The sequence below is a fragment of the Fukomys damarensis genome, unplaced genomic scaffold (assembly GCF_012274545.1).
Source record: "Fukomys damarensis isolate Sample0158 unplaced genomic scaffold, DMR_v1.0_HiC HiC_scaffold_9, whole genome shotgun sequence".
NCBI lineage: Eukaryota > Metazoa > Chordata > Mammalia > Rodentia > Bathyergidae > Fukomys > Fukomys damarensis.
Window position 1 is genome coordinate 13,092,368 of NW_022900921.1, and position 19,807 is coordinate 13,112,174.

At 43.0% G+C, this 19,807-nt stretch overlaps 1 protein-coding gene across 4 annotated transcripts in view; it reads right to left on the reverse strand.

Annotated features, from left to right (window-relative positions):
- Pwwp2a (PWWP domain containing 2A) overlaps positions 1-19,807 on the reverse strand; it is a 37,514-nt gene that overhangs the window by 12,544 nt on the left and 5,163 nt on the right. The window contains exons 1-2 of one of the 4 annotated variants that reach the window (XM_033761612.1): positions 5,763-6,432; positions 818-3,367 (exon numbers count right to left, since the gene is read on the reverse strand). In XM_033761612.1, coding sequence (XP_033617503.1) covers positions 1,675-3,300 — 1,626 coding nt within the window. In that variant the 5' untranslated portion in view covers positions 3,301-3,367; positions 5,763-6,432 and the 3' untranslated portion in view covers positions 818-1,674. Of the gene's footprint in view, positions 1-817; positions 4,272-5,762; positions 6,433-19,807 lie in introns of those variants that run through there. The other 3 variants (XM_033761613.1, XM_033761614.1, XM_033761611.1) reach the window with 3 other exon arrangements.

Here is a 19,807-nt window from a genome sequence, read left to right on the forward strand (position 1 = left end):
TCAGAAAATGGTAATCAAAGAAGTTCAAACCGAAAGGAAGCTGACAGAAGACTATGGATTTCCACTAATAATCTGCATTATTAATTCCATAGTAACTAATATATTTGACTGAATTTAGAAATCTACAAAAAGTTGCCTTCTTTAAAAGTTTCAAGTTTCCTAAGTGTCAAACTGACTTAAATCATACCAAATTTAAGTCAGACACAAAAAAGTTTGAAAGCAACTTTTAAGAAATCTGGGGATAAACTTGCCTCCACAGGAAATCAGATATATTTTTTCACCTTTTTCACTAACCGTACAAAGCTACAAGAGGAAAATAAGGAATCAAATCTTATGGACACATGGAGCACACAGAAAAATACCAAGCTGAGTTACCAGCCCCAAAAGCAGTCATACCTGAGGCAGAAAAACAAAACAGAAGAGACCGGTTATAATTACCCAAATGTACAAAAGAAAAGGCAGCATGTGACGGACTAGGACGTTGGTGGCAGTATGAACCCTAGAAGCACATCACACCTCTATTCTATGAAACTTCACTTTAAGAATGTACTGATTCACCGCATATTATCTGACTTATAACTATTCTCAGATAATATATTTCCTGACAGGGCAAACAGGAAACTAAAAGCTTGGTCTTCCGCCTTTTCTAAACACTATTACAAAGAATAATTTTCTACCGTCTTGAAATTTTCAAAGCTTTTTGAGAAACACACACAAATAATTTGGATTTAGTTGATTTTTATTTACAGCTTTTGTTTTTTTTTTTCTTTTTACATTTCAGAGCATTACACAATTACATTTCTCATTTTCTGACCTGCAAACAGATACCTTAAAGGGAAATATTTTTTTAAAATTATCAAATTAGGTACATCCGAAATGCAACAATTACACATGACAATTAATTCACAAAGTGTAATTTACTAGGACGTATCCTAAGAATTTAGGAACAGCCAGTCAGGAGAAATCTGACCAAATTTAATAACCAACTATTTACATATCCAAAAATCAAACCTATCTAAACTCCCAAACCAAAAGCTTGAAAGTTACTTATGTCCCCACTGGACAAAAGAGTGATGGTTCGGACCTGACCGTTTAACAGTTGGAAGCAGACACGGGGCTACTTACTTCCCGTCTGTAACTGAGTAAACCGCAAGCGTCTCAGTTTGTCAAACACCCACATATCAAACTTTTACACCATTATACGCACAGAAAGGCTAAGTGTTCATTAATTTAAAAAACAAGTAGTCATTATTCACTCTTCCACCTACTCATCATCTCTTCCTAAAATCTCAAATATTCAACCCGTGTCACACAGTGACAGGCGGTAGTGTGTGTGTGAGTGAATATACAGTAACAGGTACAAATGGTAATAAACAGTCCCTGCAAAAATTCAGTTTGTTGAGGCTATGGCTTCTGTGCCTTGGGACGGTTTCAGGTTTCAAACCTGGAAAATACTGTTAAAATCTCACTTCCTGAAGACAAATCTGAGTGATTTGCCTGTTCAGTTTTAAGCTTCTCAGTCTAAAAATGGCTATAAGGTAAGTATAAAAAGCCAGCCAACTGAGTGCAATTTTTTTGTCCAATTTGGCCAAGCTATTTTGTAGAAATTATTCCTAACTAGCCTAGAAGACTGTGGCACCTCGCAATGGTTCTTGCCTACCTCACTGTCCGGGTTCACGTTTCAAACTGTGTCAACAGAGCCCGCACCTCGGGGGTTAGCTGCTTGGCTGCCTTAGCAGCCTCTGTGATGGCCTTGCGATACAGGCCCTTTCTCTTCTTATTAAAGCGTGACTGGAAGTTTTCTAAAAAGGGGGAGAGTTGCGAAAGAGCAAGGAAAGAAGTGGTTGGAGACCCGAACCACGAAATTCGGGCCTCCTGTCGGACTAAAAGGCCATTATCTTTCCGGCTCACAGTTATAGTAAGAATACGGGCTGGCCACCAAGGGAAGCCATAGATCTTGGCCCAAACAATGTCCCCTACACATATGGTCCTGCCATCTGGTGTGATGCATTTAGACACGTTTTTGGAAAAGATTTTCATTTTCAAGGAATTACTGCGCTTTTTCTCTTCCTTTGAAGAGGAGGAAGTAGAGGAGGCACAAGGTGCATGAGCCCTGCCTGGAGGAAAGTCAAGGCTTTCAGAAGAGCTACACTCAGAGTTGGAAGATTTCAAACCATCTGAGCTATCAGCACTACACACCGAAGCACTGGGAGAGTCGCACTTCTTTGGCGTTAGGGCCAGGTAAACAGACACACTGCTCCCGCTGCCCTTTGTGCCCGGTGTCTGCGGCTCATCACGCCCACCAGGCGCATGCACTCCACTCGTGTCCTGAACCTCACTGCTGGCCTCTTCGGGGCCTTCTGAGGGACTCTCACTCTCTGAAGGGGCCTCACCTGCTGAGCGGGTAGAGGTACAGCGAGACTGGGGCTTGGGCGCCACCTGGCCGCTCCGCACTTTCTCCAGTCCTGTCTTCAGGGAGGAGTCATTTTCTTCATTCCTGTATCGCTGTGGTTTTAAGCGAACTCGGGGAGGGAGAGAACCTGAGCTAGAATTCTGATAGCGCCGGGTGAAGTGGACTTTTGAATGTGCATTTTTGGAAGTAGAGGTTTCACTTTGCTTCTTTTGTGCCTTTTCTTTGGCGATTTTCAATACTTCCCGAGCTTTTGCATGATCCATGTTCTTACTCTGGAGCACTTTTTTAGTACTTAGCTGAGCTTTTGATGTATTTGCCTGAGCAGAAGAAACTTTTACTACTCTGCCTCTACTGGGAGCAATACTTGAAACCTTAACCACAGCATTTCTTCTCTGGCTTTCGTTTTGGTTTTTCCCATCCACTTTAGGATCAGTTTTCAGTTTTTTGTTCATAGTAGCCACACTTTCATTTCTCCGCTTTTTATCTTCATATTTTGAAGAGTCACTTGCACTGCTCCCTTTTCTGATTTCCTTTTTCTCAGCAACAACACTGTTCTTACATTTATCACACAAGACTTGCCTGGGTCGCAGCTTAATAGCATTCATTATCGAAGTGGGTTCTTCCCTGTACATTTTTCGCTTGGGCCGCTTTATTTTCCGAGGAGGGGGCTGAGGTATTGATTGGTTATAGGTGTCCCTGATAAACAAAGGGGGAGGGTAAGGCGCTCCTGCATGGAAGAGAGGTGGTGGTTTGGATGTCCACAGGCTTTCCGCCACATTCGGCTCAGGAGGCGAGACAGGGACAGGAGAAGGCTCAGTGGGAACAGCACCATTCGTCTCGCGCTTGACTTCTGTCCCTTCTTGGAATGTATTACTTGGGAGCTGCATGGCTTCCGGTTTATCCTTATATTCCCTTTTGGGAAATACTGTCACGGGGATCCCATGGGGCCCAAACCTTGAAGAGAAAGAAGAAAAAAGAAGCTAGTAAGTTAATATCTCTAATTCAAGGTATTAAAGTGTAAATAACACTTCATTTACATAGCCTTTCCTAACAACTATTTCACGTTAAAATAAGACAACACAATAACAAAGATCTACTGACTACAAACCCCTTCTTCTGGTATTGCTTTTGGTCCTACATTTTACCTAAAACAGAAATACTAGAAATTAAACAATGCCAGAATGGCTAACTTTACATAAAATAGAACTTTCCACTCCCAAATCAAAGGATATCCTATCAGACAGCTTAATATGACGTTTACGTCAGGTGATCCTACATTCAAAGAACTACGTACCTTTTCAGTAACTGCAACTATTACATAGTATCAAAATTGATGTAAATCCCACTCTGGCTACCCCAACCATTAAATCAGGAAAATCCCATCTTAACCATATTGGTTAATGCTAAAGATTCAAAGAAAGTTCTTCCTTTACTCTTATCTCAACTCTTAAGCTTCCCATTCTACCACCGCAAAACCACAAAATACTACAAATTCACTCAACTTACTTTTTTGGCAGGGGGAACCAGGGACAGAACTCAAGAACTGCACGCGAGGCAGGTAAGGTGCCAGTGAGCTAAAACCCCACCCCAACTTTCAAAGCAGACATGCATAGAGCTGTGGCTTTCAAATTTTATGTGATTGTTCTTTTTCTTTTTCTTTTTTTGGTACTGGGAGCCTTTGCACTGAGCCATCTCACCAGCCCTTTTACTGACATACTCATTTATACATTCAGAGACAGGGTCTCCCTGTCATTAAACCACCCAGGCTGGGCTCAAACTTGCAATCATCCTGCCTCTGCCTCCCAGAGTCTTGGCAATATAAGCACGGGCCACCGAACCCAGCACCTCAGACTTTTAAATTTAATGCATTAAGAAACAGGGCTGGGCCGGGGATTTAGTTCAGTGGTTCCACTGCCTGCCTCACCTGCCTCAAAAGCACAAGGAAACGAGTTCGATCCCTGGAACCAGAAAAAAAAGAAAGAAATATATTTCCCATGAAGGCGGAAGTATATGCCAAGAGTGGAGGGAGACTCGGGTGTGGTGGCACACGCCTGTACTCCTACGGTAGGGAGGCAGGAGACGCAGGAAGATCACTGTGACTTTCAGGCCAGCCTTGTCTCAAACAAAGAGAGTGAAGAAAGAATATGCAAACTCTGTACTTTCTGCAACTTTGCTGTGAAGTTAAAACTGCTATAAAATATTAATATGCATACTAAACAAAAACAACTCCCAAAAGAATTATTTGCATATTGTAAGCCAATAAAACATGTGTAAATACTTAACTTTCTATTATTATGTGATACACAGTGATAGGGCGCTTTTTCCCCACTCAGGACTACTTGTCTTAATGCTAGTCAGACCCATTAAATTGATTTTAAAACTCTCTGAGTCCAGACCTGTATGTAAAACAGCTCAATATAAACCGTTACAGTTCTCAATTTTTTTGTTTGTTTTTTGTTTTGGTATGGGGGCTTGACCTCGGGCCCTTGTGCTTGCAAGGCAGGCGGCAGAACCACTGAGCTAAATCCCAGGCCCTACAGTTCTCTATTTTTAATAAAACAGAGGTCAAGGGCCGGGTATCTAGCTCAGTGGCACCATGCCTGCCTTACAAGTGCAAGGTCCTGGAGTTTGATCCCTGGTACCAGGAAAAAACAAAACAAAACAAACAGAGGTCAATAAGTCTATCTCACACAGACCTAGAAATGACTGGTTTAATCTGCCTGGGCATAGCATCAAGAAGCTGACCCTTACACTAAACTTGCAACACTCAGTTGACATCAATATAAAAATAAAAGCACTCACCCCACAACTGTAATCTACCCCAACATGTTGATTATAAGCACTACCTGATACTCTATTTTCCCCCTTTGGTTTTGGTTTTGTTGTTGTTGTTGTTTTTTGGTACTGTAAATTGAACTCAGGGCCTCCTGCGTGCCAGCAGGTGCTGTGTTGCTGAGCAATAGCCCCGGCCCTTCCTCTTTTTTTTTGAGACTGGGCCCTGCTATGTAGGTTCAGGCTGTCCTTGAACTCACTATGGAGCCCAGGCTGGCCTCCAACTTGCCACAATCCCCCTGTCTTGGCCTCTTGAGCACTGGAACTACAGGCATGCACCACCACTCAGCCTAGCACTACTTGACTCTAACAGTGTCTAACACAGGGCTAATACCACTGCTGTTAAGGCAAAAGGAGCGTACTAGCACCTGCCTCACAAGTGCAAGGGCCCCAGTTCGATCCCCAGTACCAAAAAAAAAAAAAAAAAAAAAAAAAAAGGGGTCCTAGAAAAAAAATCAAAAAAAAAAAAAAAAAAAAAAAAAAAAAAAAAAGGGGTCCTTAGAACTAAAAGACTGACCTGCAGCCAGTCAGATAGAGCCCTCAAAGCAGTTTCTGAGCACTTGCTCTGGGAAACCCTTATCTGGGGCTCAGGTTCTCTAAGATGTCCTTATGTTCTCCAAGATTCAGAATGTCTGTCCGGCCAAAATCGTGACATCCAGTACCTAAACTTGGACAGGGATGTACAGAGTTAGCTTCCATACAACAGGCATCCACATCTATCCTGTTCCATCTGAAGTCACTGGAAGAGACTTAGCTACTACAGACCAACAGGTTACACAGCAAACACCTACAAACCGGAAAGTAAGAGGAAAGCAAACCCTTCGGACTTAGGGTAGGACAAGTCCAGAAAGGAAAGACACTCCCTCACTGGAACAGCCTTTACAGAAAGGTGTTTTTCACCCTCGCACAGCAGCTAACACCACTCCTTCCTAAGTGCTTTCTGCCTTTTCCATATGCAAGTGTGTCTTCTTACCACACCATCTCTGAATCCTCCTGTAGTTCTGTAAGACAATAACTTATCTGAGGAAGCACCACTATGTATGATAGTTTTCTAACTCATGAGAAGCCATCATCTGCCCGTTTACACATTCACATCTTTCTATAGCTAAAAGAAAAAAACCTTCCTCTTCCTGGGAATAACCAAACCATAATTTTTGTTTTCTTTGGTATTGAACTCAGGACCTTGTGCTGTCGAGGCAGGCACGGTGCCACTGAGCTAAATCCCCAGCCCAAAAATAAACTGCTTTTTTGAAACTTTTGTTTGTTTTTGTTGTGGTATGGGAGGTCAAATCCAGGGCCTCACACATGCTAGGCCAACACTTACCACTGAGCCAAACCCAAATTAAGTATTTTTTTGTTTTTGCTTTGTGGTGTTGGGGATGAAACCCTGGGGTCACACAACTAAGCATCACAACCCCAAGCTACACTCTCAGGCACGAAGTGTGTTTTATGGCATAGGAAGGCACTTACTAGTATAATGGATGGAAACTGCAGGCTACTAAAAGAAAAAAGAAGCCAAATTGATAAATGTGGATAGTGAATAACTGGCAAACAAAATTTATCTATATGCTTTTTTTCTTCTTTCTCCACCAAGGATAAAACTCAGGACCTTGTGCTTGTCAGGCAGGTGCAGCGAGGCAACCCTGAACTATATCTGCAGCCCCAGAACATTTTAAAGTAATCATCAGAGGTCCTCCAAGAAGCATAAAGGTAAATCAGTGGGAGAAACAGGGCCCTGGGGTTGGTGGTCTTCACTCAGGGTCTCGGTACCAGGCTGCACCCTTCACAGACTTCATACCTTGGACAGGGTTATCAAACTGAGGGGTAACAGGGTCACAGGATGAAAAAGAGAAAACCAGAGTACTTAAAAACACGAGAGTGACTAACTACAACAGATCTGTTTCACATATGTATATATGCAAATAAAGATCCACATGTATAACTGTGATAGTCATAACTGACTTGGTATGAGGAATGCAGTTTTCATGTTGACTTAAAAACAAATTTTTGGTGGCTTATTTAATGTTATTAATCACATCCTTGATTCTAGTTAAGGTAAAGTAAATGCACCATCTCCAGACTTAAAAAAAAAAAAAAAGATCCACATGTGAAATATATTTATTTATATCTATGCTCAAAAAATTCAGGGCCCGCCTAACTTGCAAGTACAAGGTCCTGAGTTCAATCTCCAGTACCAAAAACAACAAAACCAAAAAAACCTTGAGGCCACTAACCTATGGAACTTAAACCTTATTACCAAAAAAATGTTTTTGAGACAGGGTTTCAATATGCAGTTCAGGCTGGCCTTGAAGTCACTATGTAGCCCAGACTGGCCTCAGACTTGCAGCAATCCTCCTGCCTCACTCAGCCTCCAGAGTGCTGGGATTACAAGTGTGCATCACTGTACCTGTTGGTATCCTAAGAATTTAGAGTACGAACAAGACTCTGGTCCCTCAAAAGTGAAAATAGAAAAATGGAAACAAAGCTTTTATACGTAGGAAGAGGACTTGGGGAAGGGGATAAAATAAAATTCATTGAAAAAATTATGGTCCCTGTAAAATCCAAAATCCTAGCTAGTCATGGTGAAGAGTGCCTACAACTCTAGTTCTTGGGAGGCAGAGGCAGGAGGATAGCTGAGTTAAAGGCTAGCCTGGCTACACAGTGAGTTCAAGAACAGCCTGACTACATAGCAAGACCATCTCAAAAAACAAACAAGGGCTGCGGATTTAGCTCAGTGTTGCCCGCGCTGTGCATGCGCAAGGTTCTGAGTTCAATCCCCATACCAAAAGATAAAGAAAAAAAATCCTTTTGGGCCAGGGATTTTAGGTCCTGAGTTTGATCGCCGGTACCCAAACAAACAAAAAACCCCAAGATCCTGCTGGGTGTGGTGGCACACACCTGTAAGCCCAGCACTTGAGGAGGCTGAAGCAGGAAGATTCCAAGGTGGAGATCAGCCTGGGCTAGACAGTGAGCTCTGGGCCAGTCTAGACTACATACTAAAAGCTTGTCTTTAAAAAAGAAAAGGAAAATGTTAATTTCTCTATAGTCACACTTCTATATTTCAAAATAAAGATTCCTAAAAGCCCTGCCCTATACTCTGCCAGTGAACCCAAAATGTGAATTTTCAGTAAGCACCTTTAGCTTTTTAAAGGTAAAGACCCTTATGTAACAGGTAGTGTTCAAAGAGTGACCTCACCAGAGGAAAACTCTAGTTAAGTGGATAGGTACGTAACAGTGACTGCTGGCTCCTGCTTGTGCTTTTTCTAAAACAACCTCAGATACTCCAAGAGTTAAACATGTGCTCACCATGTGCAAGGGTCTGAGTTCACTGGATTCCTAGCACAAAAAGAAAAAATGAGTGGGGCTTGGGGTTGTGGCATAGAAGGCACTTACTGGTGTAGTAATAATGGTAATCAGTGACTGATCCCTTGCCTAGCATGGATGTAGGCAGAGTTCAATCCCCAGGCTGTAGAAATACAGGAGATAACTTGTGAGAGAAAAACGAGGTAAAGGTGCAAGAGACCTCTGCACCACCTTTGCAACTTCCTGTGAATCTGTAATTCTTCAAAATAAAGTTTAAAAGTAACTGTACTGTATACCTGAAATGTACCAATAAACTCAATTAAAAAATAAATAAATGAAGTTTAAAAAAATACTTACCTCCTGAGTAAGTTAGGAATGAGCGCCAAAATCCCGAGTGGACAGAAAATCGGGGTTTAATAGTTGCTTTGCGTCAGGGCAAGGTATCACATGACAAAGATTATCAGAAGTCAAGCATGGTGCCATATTCCTGAAACCCTAGCACTTGGGAGGCTGTGACAAAAGGGTCACAAGTTTGAGGCCAAACTGGAGATAGTGGCCCTGTCTCCAAAGAAAAGGAAAAAACCAAACCAAACCAGCAAAAATAGGTAATGTGCGGGCCGGAGATTTAGCTCGTTGTTTCCGCTGCCTGCCTTGCAAGCGCGAAAACCTCAGTACAAGCCCCGGTAACAAAGAAAGGTACTGGGGAGCCAACCTCGGAACCTGGGGAACACAGTGAAGTCCTATCCCAAAAGTAAAAAGGTTTGGTGATGTAACTGGAAGGTACATCATCTGCCCAGCATGTATATGGCCCTACATTCAATCCTCAGTACCACAAGAAAAAACTATTATCTCCCAGTATTTAGGTTCCATTTATGTCTAAATTTTATTAATGATTCTAGCCTTAATCAAATCAACTTTTACTCACCTATAAAAACTTCATAAAGTTATGATTCTTGCCCAAGATTCACAGCTTTACCACTCAATCCTACTCTTGACACACGCATCGCTCCCTTCTTAGAGTAAAGCTCTTCTCGGCTGTCATACAAATTCCTCCCCAAAGGATCCTTCAAACATAGGGAAAGATTTCTGATGCCTTGGTCAGACATATTTATAATTCTTTTTTTATTTTTTGAGACAGGGTCTCACTATGTAGTTCAGACTACTATGAACTCACTGTGTAGCCCAGGCTGATCTTGAACTTGCAGCAACCCTCCTGCCTCAGCCTCCCAAGTGCTGGGATTACAGGCATGCGCCACCATGCCCGGCATGTAATTCTTTGTTGTTTTTTTTTGGGGGGGGTACCGGGATTGAAGTCGGGTCCTTGCGCTTGCAAGGCAGGGCACCGAAACACTGAGGTAAATCCCCGGCCCTCCCGGCATATAATTCTTATTTGTTACTTTCAAACTTCCTTTTAAATGCTCATACAGTATTCACTGCTAGATTTCATAGCAACTCCCATCACTCCTCTCTAACCTAGGGCTTGTACTCTTCCCCTTCCCATGCACAAGTGCAACAGCCCAACTGGGTCTTCTTTCCCTTCCACTCTTTTTGCCAAGTTGCAACTACAGGAGGGCATCTTTTGTAAACCTTATCCATTAAATGTAAAGGAATAATAAAAAGCAAAGGTATTACCAACTAAGGGCAGGGGATTTAGCTCAGTGGCACTGTGCTTGACTCCCAAGAGCAAGGTCTTAAATCGATCCAGGGTGCCCACCCCACAAAAAAGGGTATTACCAACTGAGCAAGCAAAGTGCAGTCCTGGGAAACTAAATGCTCAGAATAATACTTCAGGAGGGCTAATGGGGACAGCCTAGTGCACTGGCCGGACCAAAGCTGCCTCCCTGCAAAAGGATCTGGAGAAAACAAAAAAAAGCTCTCTGGTAGTGGGAGAAACTTATATGCAGCTACTACTTGGCAAAGGGAATGAGACGAGAGAAGGGGAGAGAGTAGGAAAAAAGACATAAAAAGAATTAAGCTGTGTTATGTACATGTACCAACTCCCCATGGTGAATGGAGCCACATACCACAAACATGCACTGATTAAACCTTAAATGAAGGGGCCCGTGACTTGGCTCAGCGGTTCTGCCACCTGCCTCGCAAGCGCAAGGACCCGAGCTCAATCCCCAGTACCAAAAAAAAACCTTACGTGGAAAAAAAAACAACAACAACAACAAAAAACCTACATTTTATTTTTTGTTTTTGTTTTGTTGCTGGGAATCAAACTCCAGACCCTGTGCTTGTGAGGCAGGTGCCGTTACCAAGCTAAATTAAATCCCTGGCCCACCTAGATTTATTTTACTTCAAGCAGATGTTCTTAAAAACTATCTCTCCTTGGCTGGGGATTTAGCTCAACTGTGCTGGCTTTACAAGTGCAAGATCCTCTGTTTGATCCCCTGGTACTGTAAAAAGGAAAAGAAAAAGAAAAGAAGGAAAACCTCTCCTTACAATTAACAACAGTTTCAGTCAGGAGGAAAAACTGAAGCAAGCTCATTTTGGTTCACATCCTATCTCTATTCAGATTGGTTATTATATTAAAATTTAATATCAGAAAATAAATCAGGGTTTGGCTAATTACAATATAAAGTATTATTTAAAATTAATAATATGACTCTAGGATCCAGTGCTCCCATTTCTGAGTATGTTTCCAAAAGAACAGAAAGTGCAGCCGGGGATTTAGCTCAGTGGTTCCGCTGCCTGCCTGGCCAGCGCCAAGGACCTGAGTTTGATCCTGGTACCAAAAGAACAGAAAGTGGAATCTCTAGGGAATATTTACACATTCATGGTCTCAGTGGCCATCTTTCACAAGAGCTGATAGATAGAAGTGCCCATGGCCCAGCAACATGCACCTGGGTAAACAAGACACAGGTGGCAGTGTGTCTGTACCATGTGTGTAATCCACGTGTATACAGATATAGATGTGACAGTATTTTCCATCCTTACAAAGAAAATCCTGTCACATACTACAACTTGGATGAGTCTCTTTCTTTGAGACAGGGTGTCACTCTGTAGCCCAGGCTGGTCTCGAACTCATGGAGATCCTCCTGCCTCAGCCTCCTGAGTGCTGGTATTACAGGTGTGGGCCACCACTCCTGGCAATGTGGATGAGTCTTAAAGACATTTGTTCATATGAATTCACTTAAGAGCTGTCTTACACACAGCAGCCCTCAAACCTTTTCATGGTTTCTGTGATCTGTGGAGTAATTTTTATTACAGCATATTGTTGTAACTACTCATTGTATTATTCTTGTAACTCTTATCATGTTTAGAAATTAAACTTTCTCACAATATACTAAGGACCTAGGAAGGAGATAATTGTAAACTATCATATGCTAGAATTCTATACATCAAAAAATGTAGGAATCTACCATCTCCCAGTGAGGCTTCCTCGCAGTGTGATTTCTCAGTGTGGCGGCAAAAATAATCTTACTGACAGATCCTGGCTTTGGTCTCTATAAAAACAAGAACCCTTGAGTGTGCAGACTTGAACTATCCTTTAGCATTTTATCTTTTTTATGGGGGGGGCTAAAAGGAATCAAACTCAGGACCTTGCACTTTCGAGGTGGCAGAACAACTGAGCTAAATCCCCAGCCCAGCGTTTTATCTTTTTGTAGGTGTACTGGATGGTTAATGGATATCTGTTACCTAACTCCATGTAACTTTAAGGTAGCAATTTACCAAGATGATTTTCAAAATTATTTTTAGGCAGATTTATAGTAAAACATAATTAGTGCTGAATTAACGTTAGTGAGAATGACTGAAATTAGAGGGGCTGGAGGGTGACTCTGGGACCAGCATCATAAAGAAGACCCTCAATTCAATCCACAAGTTCCAAAAAAATAAACAGCCAGGCTGTTTGGTGATGCATGATTAAAATCCTAGCACTCCAGGAGACTGAGGTTGGGAGATTCCAAGTCTGAGCCCAGAATGGGCAACTCAGACTGTCATAAAACAAGCTTAAGGGCCAGGGATTTAGCTCAGCGGTTCGGTGGCCTGCCTTGCAAGCACAAGGACTGGAGTTCAATTCCCAGTACCCAAAAAGTAAAATAAAATAAAACAAGCTTAGGACTTTAAATGTAACTGATACATTATCAACTTGACTACTGCCAGAAATAGAAGTTATAATCTTATCATATGTAAAGATAACTATGAAGATGTATCTATTTTATTAACCTAATATTAAATTAAGTCAGGGTAGGACTGGGGATTTAGCTCAGTGGTGCCACCACCTGCCTCACAAGCGCAAGGTCCTGAGCTCAATCACTGGTACAAAATTAAAAAAAAGCATTAGACATATTTACAAAATGTTTTTCAAATTGTGCAAAAACCTGAAAAGCCTTTGGGTCACTTCCTTAAAAAAAAACAAAAAACAAAAAAAACCAGTAAAATAAATAAATGTTATTATAGGAACATACAGGAGAAAACGAGTGAATGAGGTCTGCCTCCAGGAATGCGCGAGGGGTCTCAGGACACACCGTGCATGGACTAGGAGGTGTCACTAGTCAAATTCATTGAACAAAACAAAGTGGAGTGGTGACTGCCAGACCCTGAGAAGAAAAAACTGGGAGTTGGTGTTTAATAAGCTTGACTTTTGAAAGATAAAAAAGCCCAACCAGGGCCGGGGATTTCACTGAGTGGTTCCACTGCCTGCCTGAAAGCACAAGGTCCCAAGTTGGATCCCTAGCACCAAAACAAAACAGAACAAAACTGGGTGTGGTGCTGCACACCTGTAATCCCAGCACTCCAGAATGAGAGGAGCTACAGATCAACGCTTTCTCTAACTAAACACATACTTAAAGCTTTTTAAACTCATCTATGCTAGTCAATTAGTTAAGTACAAAAAAGAGGGGGAAAAAATCTTCTTTTCTCCTACTTTGAAATGTGTCATTCTCAAAGGTGAGCCTTTTCAGTTATGTTTATAAAGCTTACAGGATGTACTACATTTGCCCAATGAAATTATCCTTTTCTTCATGACAAAGCCTACCATTTCCATCAGAAAGTCTGCACCACCCCCAAAACCCCCACCGTGCCTGAGATCCCAGCACTCCCAGCACATAGGAGGCTGAGGCAGGAGGACTGCCAGGAGTTTGAGACTAGCCTGGGCTACACACTGAGTTCAGAGCCAGCCTGAGCTACAAAGTGAGAGCTTTTCTCAACCCCTCTCCCAAAAAAAGAAACTGTCCCCCCAACAAAGTGCTAGTGGGAAAAGATCAGAAACCACCCCCCAACCGTAACAAAACACCCTTCACCCTTCCTCCTTACAGGGTAAACTATGCATTCCCAATGCCAGACACAATTGGAAGCTCTACAGCTCCTTTCAAAGCTCCTGAAAGGAGCTGACTATACTGCAGGCCGCTGTACCAAGTACTGAGCTTGGGTGGATTTTCAAGGGTGTCCCTGATAGGTGACTGCAAGAGCCATTGTCACATTCCTCCTAGTCCTGCCCCTTAAAGCCTACTTCATAAAATAAGTACACTTTTCCATAGCACGTACTGCATGCAGGCATTATTCTCAATCTCATCGTGTTTCACTATTTTAAGTGATATAATCCCAACAGCAACCCTATTAATAAGCATCTCACGTCTTCGAGCCCCACCCTCCTTTTCTGATGTTAGAGATCAAACCCAAAGCACCCTTTGTACCACTGACCTCCACCCTCAGCTCTGTTTCAGAAAGATCTCACTATGTTGCCCAACCTGGGCTTGAACTCGGTGTCCTGATTATTTCAGACCACAAGGTGAACCCCACGCCCAGCTACCAGCCCAGGCTCTAGTTGAAAACAGTACAGCGGGCCAAATCATCCCCTCATGGTCACACAGCTGGCAGGCAACAGAGCCAGTCTTCTCAAAGCCACACTACATTCTTGGTTTTTGCTTTTTGAGACAGGATCTCACCACAGTCCAGGCCAGCCTTGACTCAGTGATCGTCCTGCCTCAGCCTCCCTCCTTCCCCTTCTTCCTCTCCCTCTTAAAAAAAAAAGGACGGGAGGAAGAACCATCACCAAACGTATTTCAGCAGTGAAATTAAATGAAAGTACATTCACAATAAGTGGGTTCATTAAATGTACATGCCAGCGTCACCACATCATTAAGTTAATCAAAGGTTTAATTTGGGCTTTCTCCCCGCCACGCCCCCACCCCCGGAATTCAAAAGTAAACCCAGAGTTTAGTTTTTTTGCCATACAAAAAGTAACAGAAGCCAGGCATGGTGACACACCTGAAATATATACTCAGAGAGACTCTATCTTAAAAGAAGGGAGGACAGAGTGCCAGGCATAGTGGTACAGCCTAAAATTCCAGCACTTGGGAGGCTGAAGCAAGATGAGCCTGAAATTCCAGGCCAACCTGGGCTACAGAGTGAGTTCAAGGATAGAAAGGGTAGAAATTTAGCTCAGTGTTGCTGCGCCTGCCTGGCAAGTGCAATGTCCTAAATTCGATCCCCAGTACCAAACAAAACAAAACAGAATAAAAAACCCAAAACAAAACAAGAAAAGCAGAAAAGGGCTGGGGTGGAGTCAGGGGCAGGGCTCCCACTCTGTGTACAAGGCTATGGGCTCAACACGCGGCCAGGATGACACCTGGAGTCCCAGCCAGCTGGGGGGTGGGGCAGCCCTGTACCAAGGCTGAGGCAGCCTGGACCACAGTAGTTATAAAGAGGGGGCTGGGGACATTTCAGTGATGGGTCATTTGCATACCATGCAGGGAGGCCTTGCGTTCAATCACCAGCACAGGAGAATCAAAAACAAGCAGTCATATACATATGATAGATAATAGTAGCAAATCCCTCCCCCTTTGCTTTTCGTTTGTTTCTTGGTTTCTTTTTTTTTTTTTTTTTTTTTTTTTGGTTTTTTGAGACAGGGTCTCACTGTGTAGTTGAGACTGATCTGGAACTCATTCTGTAGCCCAGGCTGGTCTCGAACTCACAGCGATCCTCCTGCCTCAGCCTCCCCAGTGCTGGGATGACAGGCGTGCACCGCCACACCCGGCTATGGTTTGTTTGTTTCTTGAGACAGGGTCTCACCACTTATTTCATGCTGGCTTTGAACTCCCAGTAATCCTTCTGCCCCAAGTGCTGAGATTATAAGCATGTGCTACTAACACCCAGCACAAATTTACTTAAAAACCATCCAAGGACAGGTATGGTGGTGCATGCCTGTATTCCCAGCATTCTGCAAGGCTGAGACAGGAGGATCTCAAATTCCAGCAAGGCTGGGAAAGTTAATGAGACAGGTCTCAAAAAACAAAACAAAAGCTGGGCATGGTAGTGCACACCTGTAATCCCAGCACTGGAGAGGCTGAGGCAAGAGGATCGCTGTGAGTTTGAGAACAGCCTGGGCTACATAGTGAGTTCCAGGTCAGACTCAACTACAAAGTGAGACTCTGTCTCAAAAAACAAACAAACAAGAAAAACCATACAACAACAAGAAAACAAAACAAAAACAAGAAGACCTGGGCATATGGCTCAGTGTGAAAGCCCATCAACAAATAAATAACCATCAAGAAGAAAATTGTAATGGTCAGTGGGGTAAAATATTCTCAAGACAAATCTTGACTTTACTTTTGTATATCACCTATGATAGTGATATTTGTATTTTCCCAAGAAAGTGAATGCTACTTTCTTTGTAATTAGGAATGTAAAAATGCATCAGTTATTGAAGACTTAACTGAATTTCCTTGGTGCTCACTCAAAGATATGGACAAGCAGTGTTAAATTTCCCCATGTTTCCAGTACAACTTGTGTCCCTTCCCTACTTCATCTGTCTGAAGGGCCATATAGTCCACCACATTGAGGGTCAAGTATTTCTCAACAAATGCACTTTTGCCAGGTGTGGTAGAGCACGCCTATAATCCCAGCACATGGGAGGCTGAGGTAGGAGGGTGGGCAGGAGTTCAGGCCCATCCCGGGCTGCGAAATGAGTTTGAGGCCAGCCTGAACTACACTGAGTAAGAAGCTGTCTCAAAAAGAAAACAAAACAAAAAGCACTTTTTTGCTGGGTGTGGAGATACGCACCTGTAATCCCAGCACTAAGGAGGCTGAGACAGGATGTTCAGGAGATCAAGGGTCACATGGACTAGAGAGCAAGTTCAAGGCTAGCATGAGGCATACAGTGAGACTTCTATAAGTAACTAAATACAGATCCACTTTTCTATAAAATTGATTCAATTTATTCCACAGTTCCTATTTTGCCAAAAACAGGGTTCGTGGGTTGGGGATGTAGCTCAGCAGCACCACAGCCGCCTGGCAAGTGCAAGGTCCCGAGTTTGATTCCTGGTACCATTTTAAAAAACCAGGGTTCACAGAAGCTTACTGTATTCCATTCAGTCTTTTTTGTTTTGTTTTGGTACCGGGGTGGGGGGGGATTGAACTTGGGTCCTTGCACTTGCAAGGCAGGCCACCACTGAAACGCTGAGCTAAATCCCCGGCCCTCAGTCTTAAAACTGGTTATCTAGCACTTGCAGCATACTGATCTGTACTCAACAAGCTCAACGCGGACAATTTACACTTCTGAACAAATGTACTTCATGACTGCTAACATTGGGACAGCAAAGGCAAAACACAATGTTATCCAAGAGGCAGGACCAGATGTTTAAAAGGAACCATCAGGCACGGTGGCACAACACACAATCCCAGTGCTCAGTATGGCTACGAGCTCAAGGCTAGCCTCAACTCCATATATAGGAAGACCCTGTCTTAAAAAAGAAAAACAAACCCCATTTCCTAAACTGTTCACTAAACTGAAGTGAAAAACATTAGTATCCTTAAAGCAAACAGCTCTGTGTGGGTGGGTATGTGAGCAGGACAGCTAAGGAAGTCAGGCAGAGGCATAGCCCGTAATCCTAGCATGCAGGTGGCTGGGGCAGGAGGGTCCCAGTTCTATTCAGCCTGGACTGCTATGGAGTTAAAGCCAGAGTGCACCAGGTAACCAACCCTATCTTGTATGTAGGCAGAATATACAGGAAAATTATCTTAATACCTAAAAATCATAAGACCCCACCGGGTGTGGTGGCACACGCCTGTAATCCCAGCAACTTGAGAGGCTAAGGCAAGAGGATCTCCGTGAGTTCGAGACCAGCCTGGGCTACATAGAGAGTTCCAGGTCAGCCTCAACTCATAGTGAGACCATGTTTCAAAAAACCAAAAAAAAAAAAAAAAAAAAAATCATAAGCCCCTACTCAGGAGGCCGAGACAAGAGTATCACTCACTGCAAGTTCACTGCCAGACTGTGCTAGAGTGAATTCAGGGCCAGCTTTAACTACACAGCAAGACCCCATCACAAAAAACAAAGCAAAACAAAAAGTAGAATTAGGGAATACACAATAACTATTCTATAAAGTTAAGCTTGGCAAACTTCTAAAATGATAGGAATGCAAGAAGTGAAGTTGAGTACTAGGGGGAGTGAGCTTTAAAAGCCTTAAAACACCATCTTGCTCGGTGTGGTAAGTGCACGACTGTAATCCCAGCACTGTGCAGGCTGAGGCAGGAGGATTGCTGGGAGTTGGAGTCAGCTTGGTCTCCACAGAGACCCTGTCTCCTAAAAACAAAAAATAGGGGCCAGGGATTTAGCTCAGTGGTTCCACCGCCTGCCTTGTAAGCATAATGATCAGAGTTCAAACTCCAGTAATATAAATAAATGAATGAATGAATGTCCTGTAACAGTATCTCATAATATGGCAACTAGTAATTTGTTCAAGGAGAGAGAAGAAAATAATATACTACTGAAACTTACATCAGGCTACCAAATCTAAGAGTCCATTTGCAACCTTAATTACCATTTGTACGGATCTATCTGGATCTGCCACCCAAGTGGCATATTCCACAAGCACTGCTTATATATAATTATGTCCTATAGGAAATTAGCATTTTTGGGGGGGTTACCGGAGACAGGGTGGTCAGGCTAGCCCTGACCTCTTAGAACAGTGATCCTCCTGTCTCAGCCTCCCAAGTGCTGGGATTATAACAGGTGTGTGCTACCATGGCCAGCTAACCAGTAATTTCTTTTTTCTTTTGGTAGCAGGGATTGAACTCAGGTCCTTGTGCTTGCAAAGCAGGCGGGAGAACCACTAGCTAAATCCCTGGCCCATAACCAGTAACTTCTTAAAACAGGTTCTAAGAGAGTCGTTCACTCTTTTGGCAGAATGATGCCCTAAAACTTCAGTTATCTCCAAAATAGTCCAAGAATCATAGACAACAGAATCTTCTTGTTAAAAATACAAATTGGTGGAGAAGCCCAGTAATGAGGCACCTTTTCGGGAGGGACTCTTACCCAAAATGCTTAGCAAAAACACCTGACATTAAATCCACCCAGGATGTAACTTGTCCTCCACTTATTTTCCTCTAAGATCTAGTACACAGCAAACTTCTGTTCTACTGGCAATGTGGGTCTGAATTAATTTGAGAATTTAGCATGAACAGGGTCAGTATCAACTAGTGATACACTTCACAGGGATTATCCAGAAACAATACATCTAGGATTTAGCTCAGTGGCACCGCACCTGCCTTGCAAGTTCAAGCTCCTGACTTTGATCCCCGTACTGCAAAAATTTTTTTTAAAAATTTTTAAAAAGGAAGGAAGAATGCATCTAGTATGAGACCTACTTACAATTTTTTTGTTTTTTTGAGACAGAGTCTCACTATGGAAGCTAGGCTGGCCTTGAACTCACTATAGATGCCGAGCTGGCTTCAAACTCATTGTGATCCTCCTGCCTCAGCCTCCCAATTGCTGGGATTACAGGCATGTGCTACCAAGCCTGGCCCTAAATTAATAAAAATATCAATTCTTTGCTGTCACACTGCAACCAGACTTATGCTCAACACATCATCACTTAAGCCGGCTGTGGTGATGACCACCTGTAATCCCAGCACTCAGCACTCAGGAGGATGAAGCAGGAGGATTGCTGTGAGTACCAGCCTGGGCTACATAGTGAGTTCCAGGTCAGTCTCAACTACATAGTGAAGACCCGTCTCAAAAACACAAAACAAACAATGACTTAAACCACTCAGGAGTGCAGCACAGTGAAAAACTTGCTCAAGAGCACGGCAAAGGGAGAGTATGCTACAGTTGTCCACATCGCAAAGTGACCGACCCTGTCCCTGCTACTTTTGCAGAGGAAGAGCCTTCTACTAGCACCTTGAAATATGAGAATAGTCACAAAGGAGTATTTCAGTGCTTTAAATATGTACAGCTCGGGCCAGGGATTTAGTTTAGTGGGGCCGCCTCCTGCCTCGCAAGCGCGAGGTCTCCAGTTCAATCCCTGGCACCAA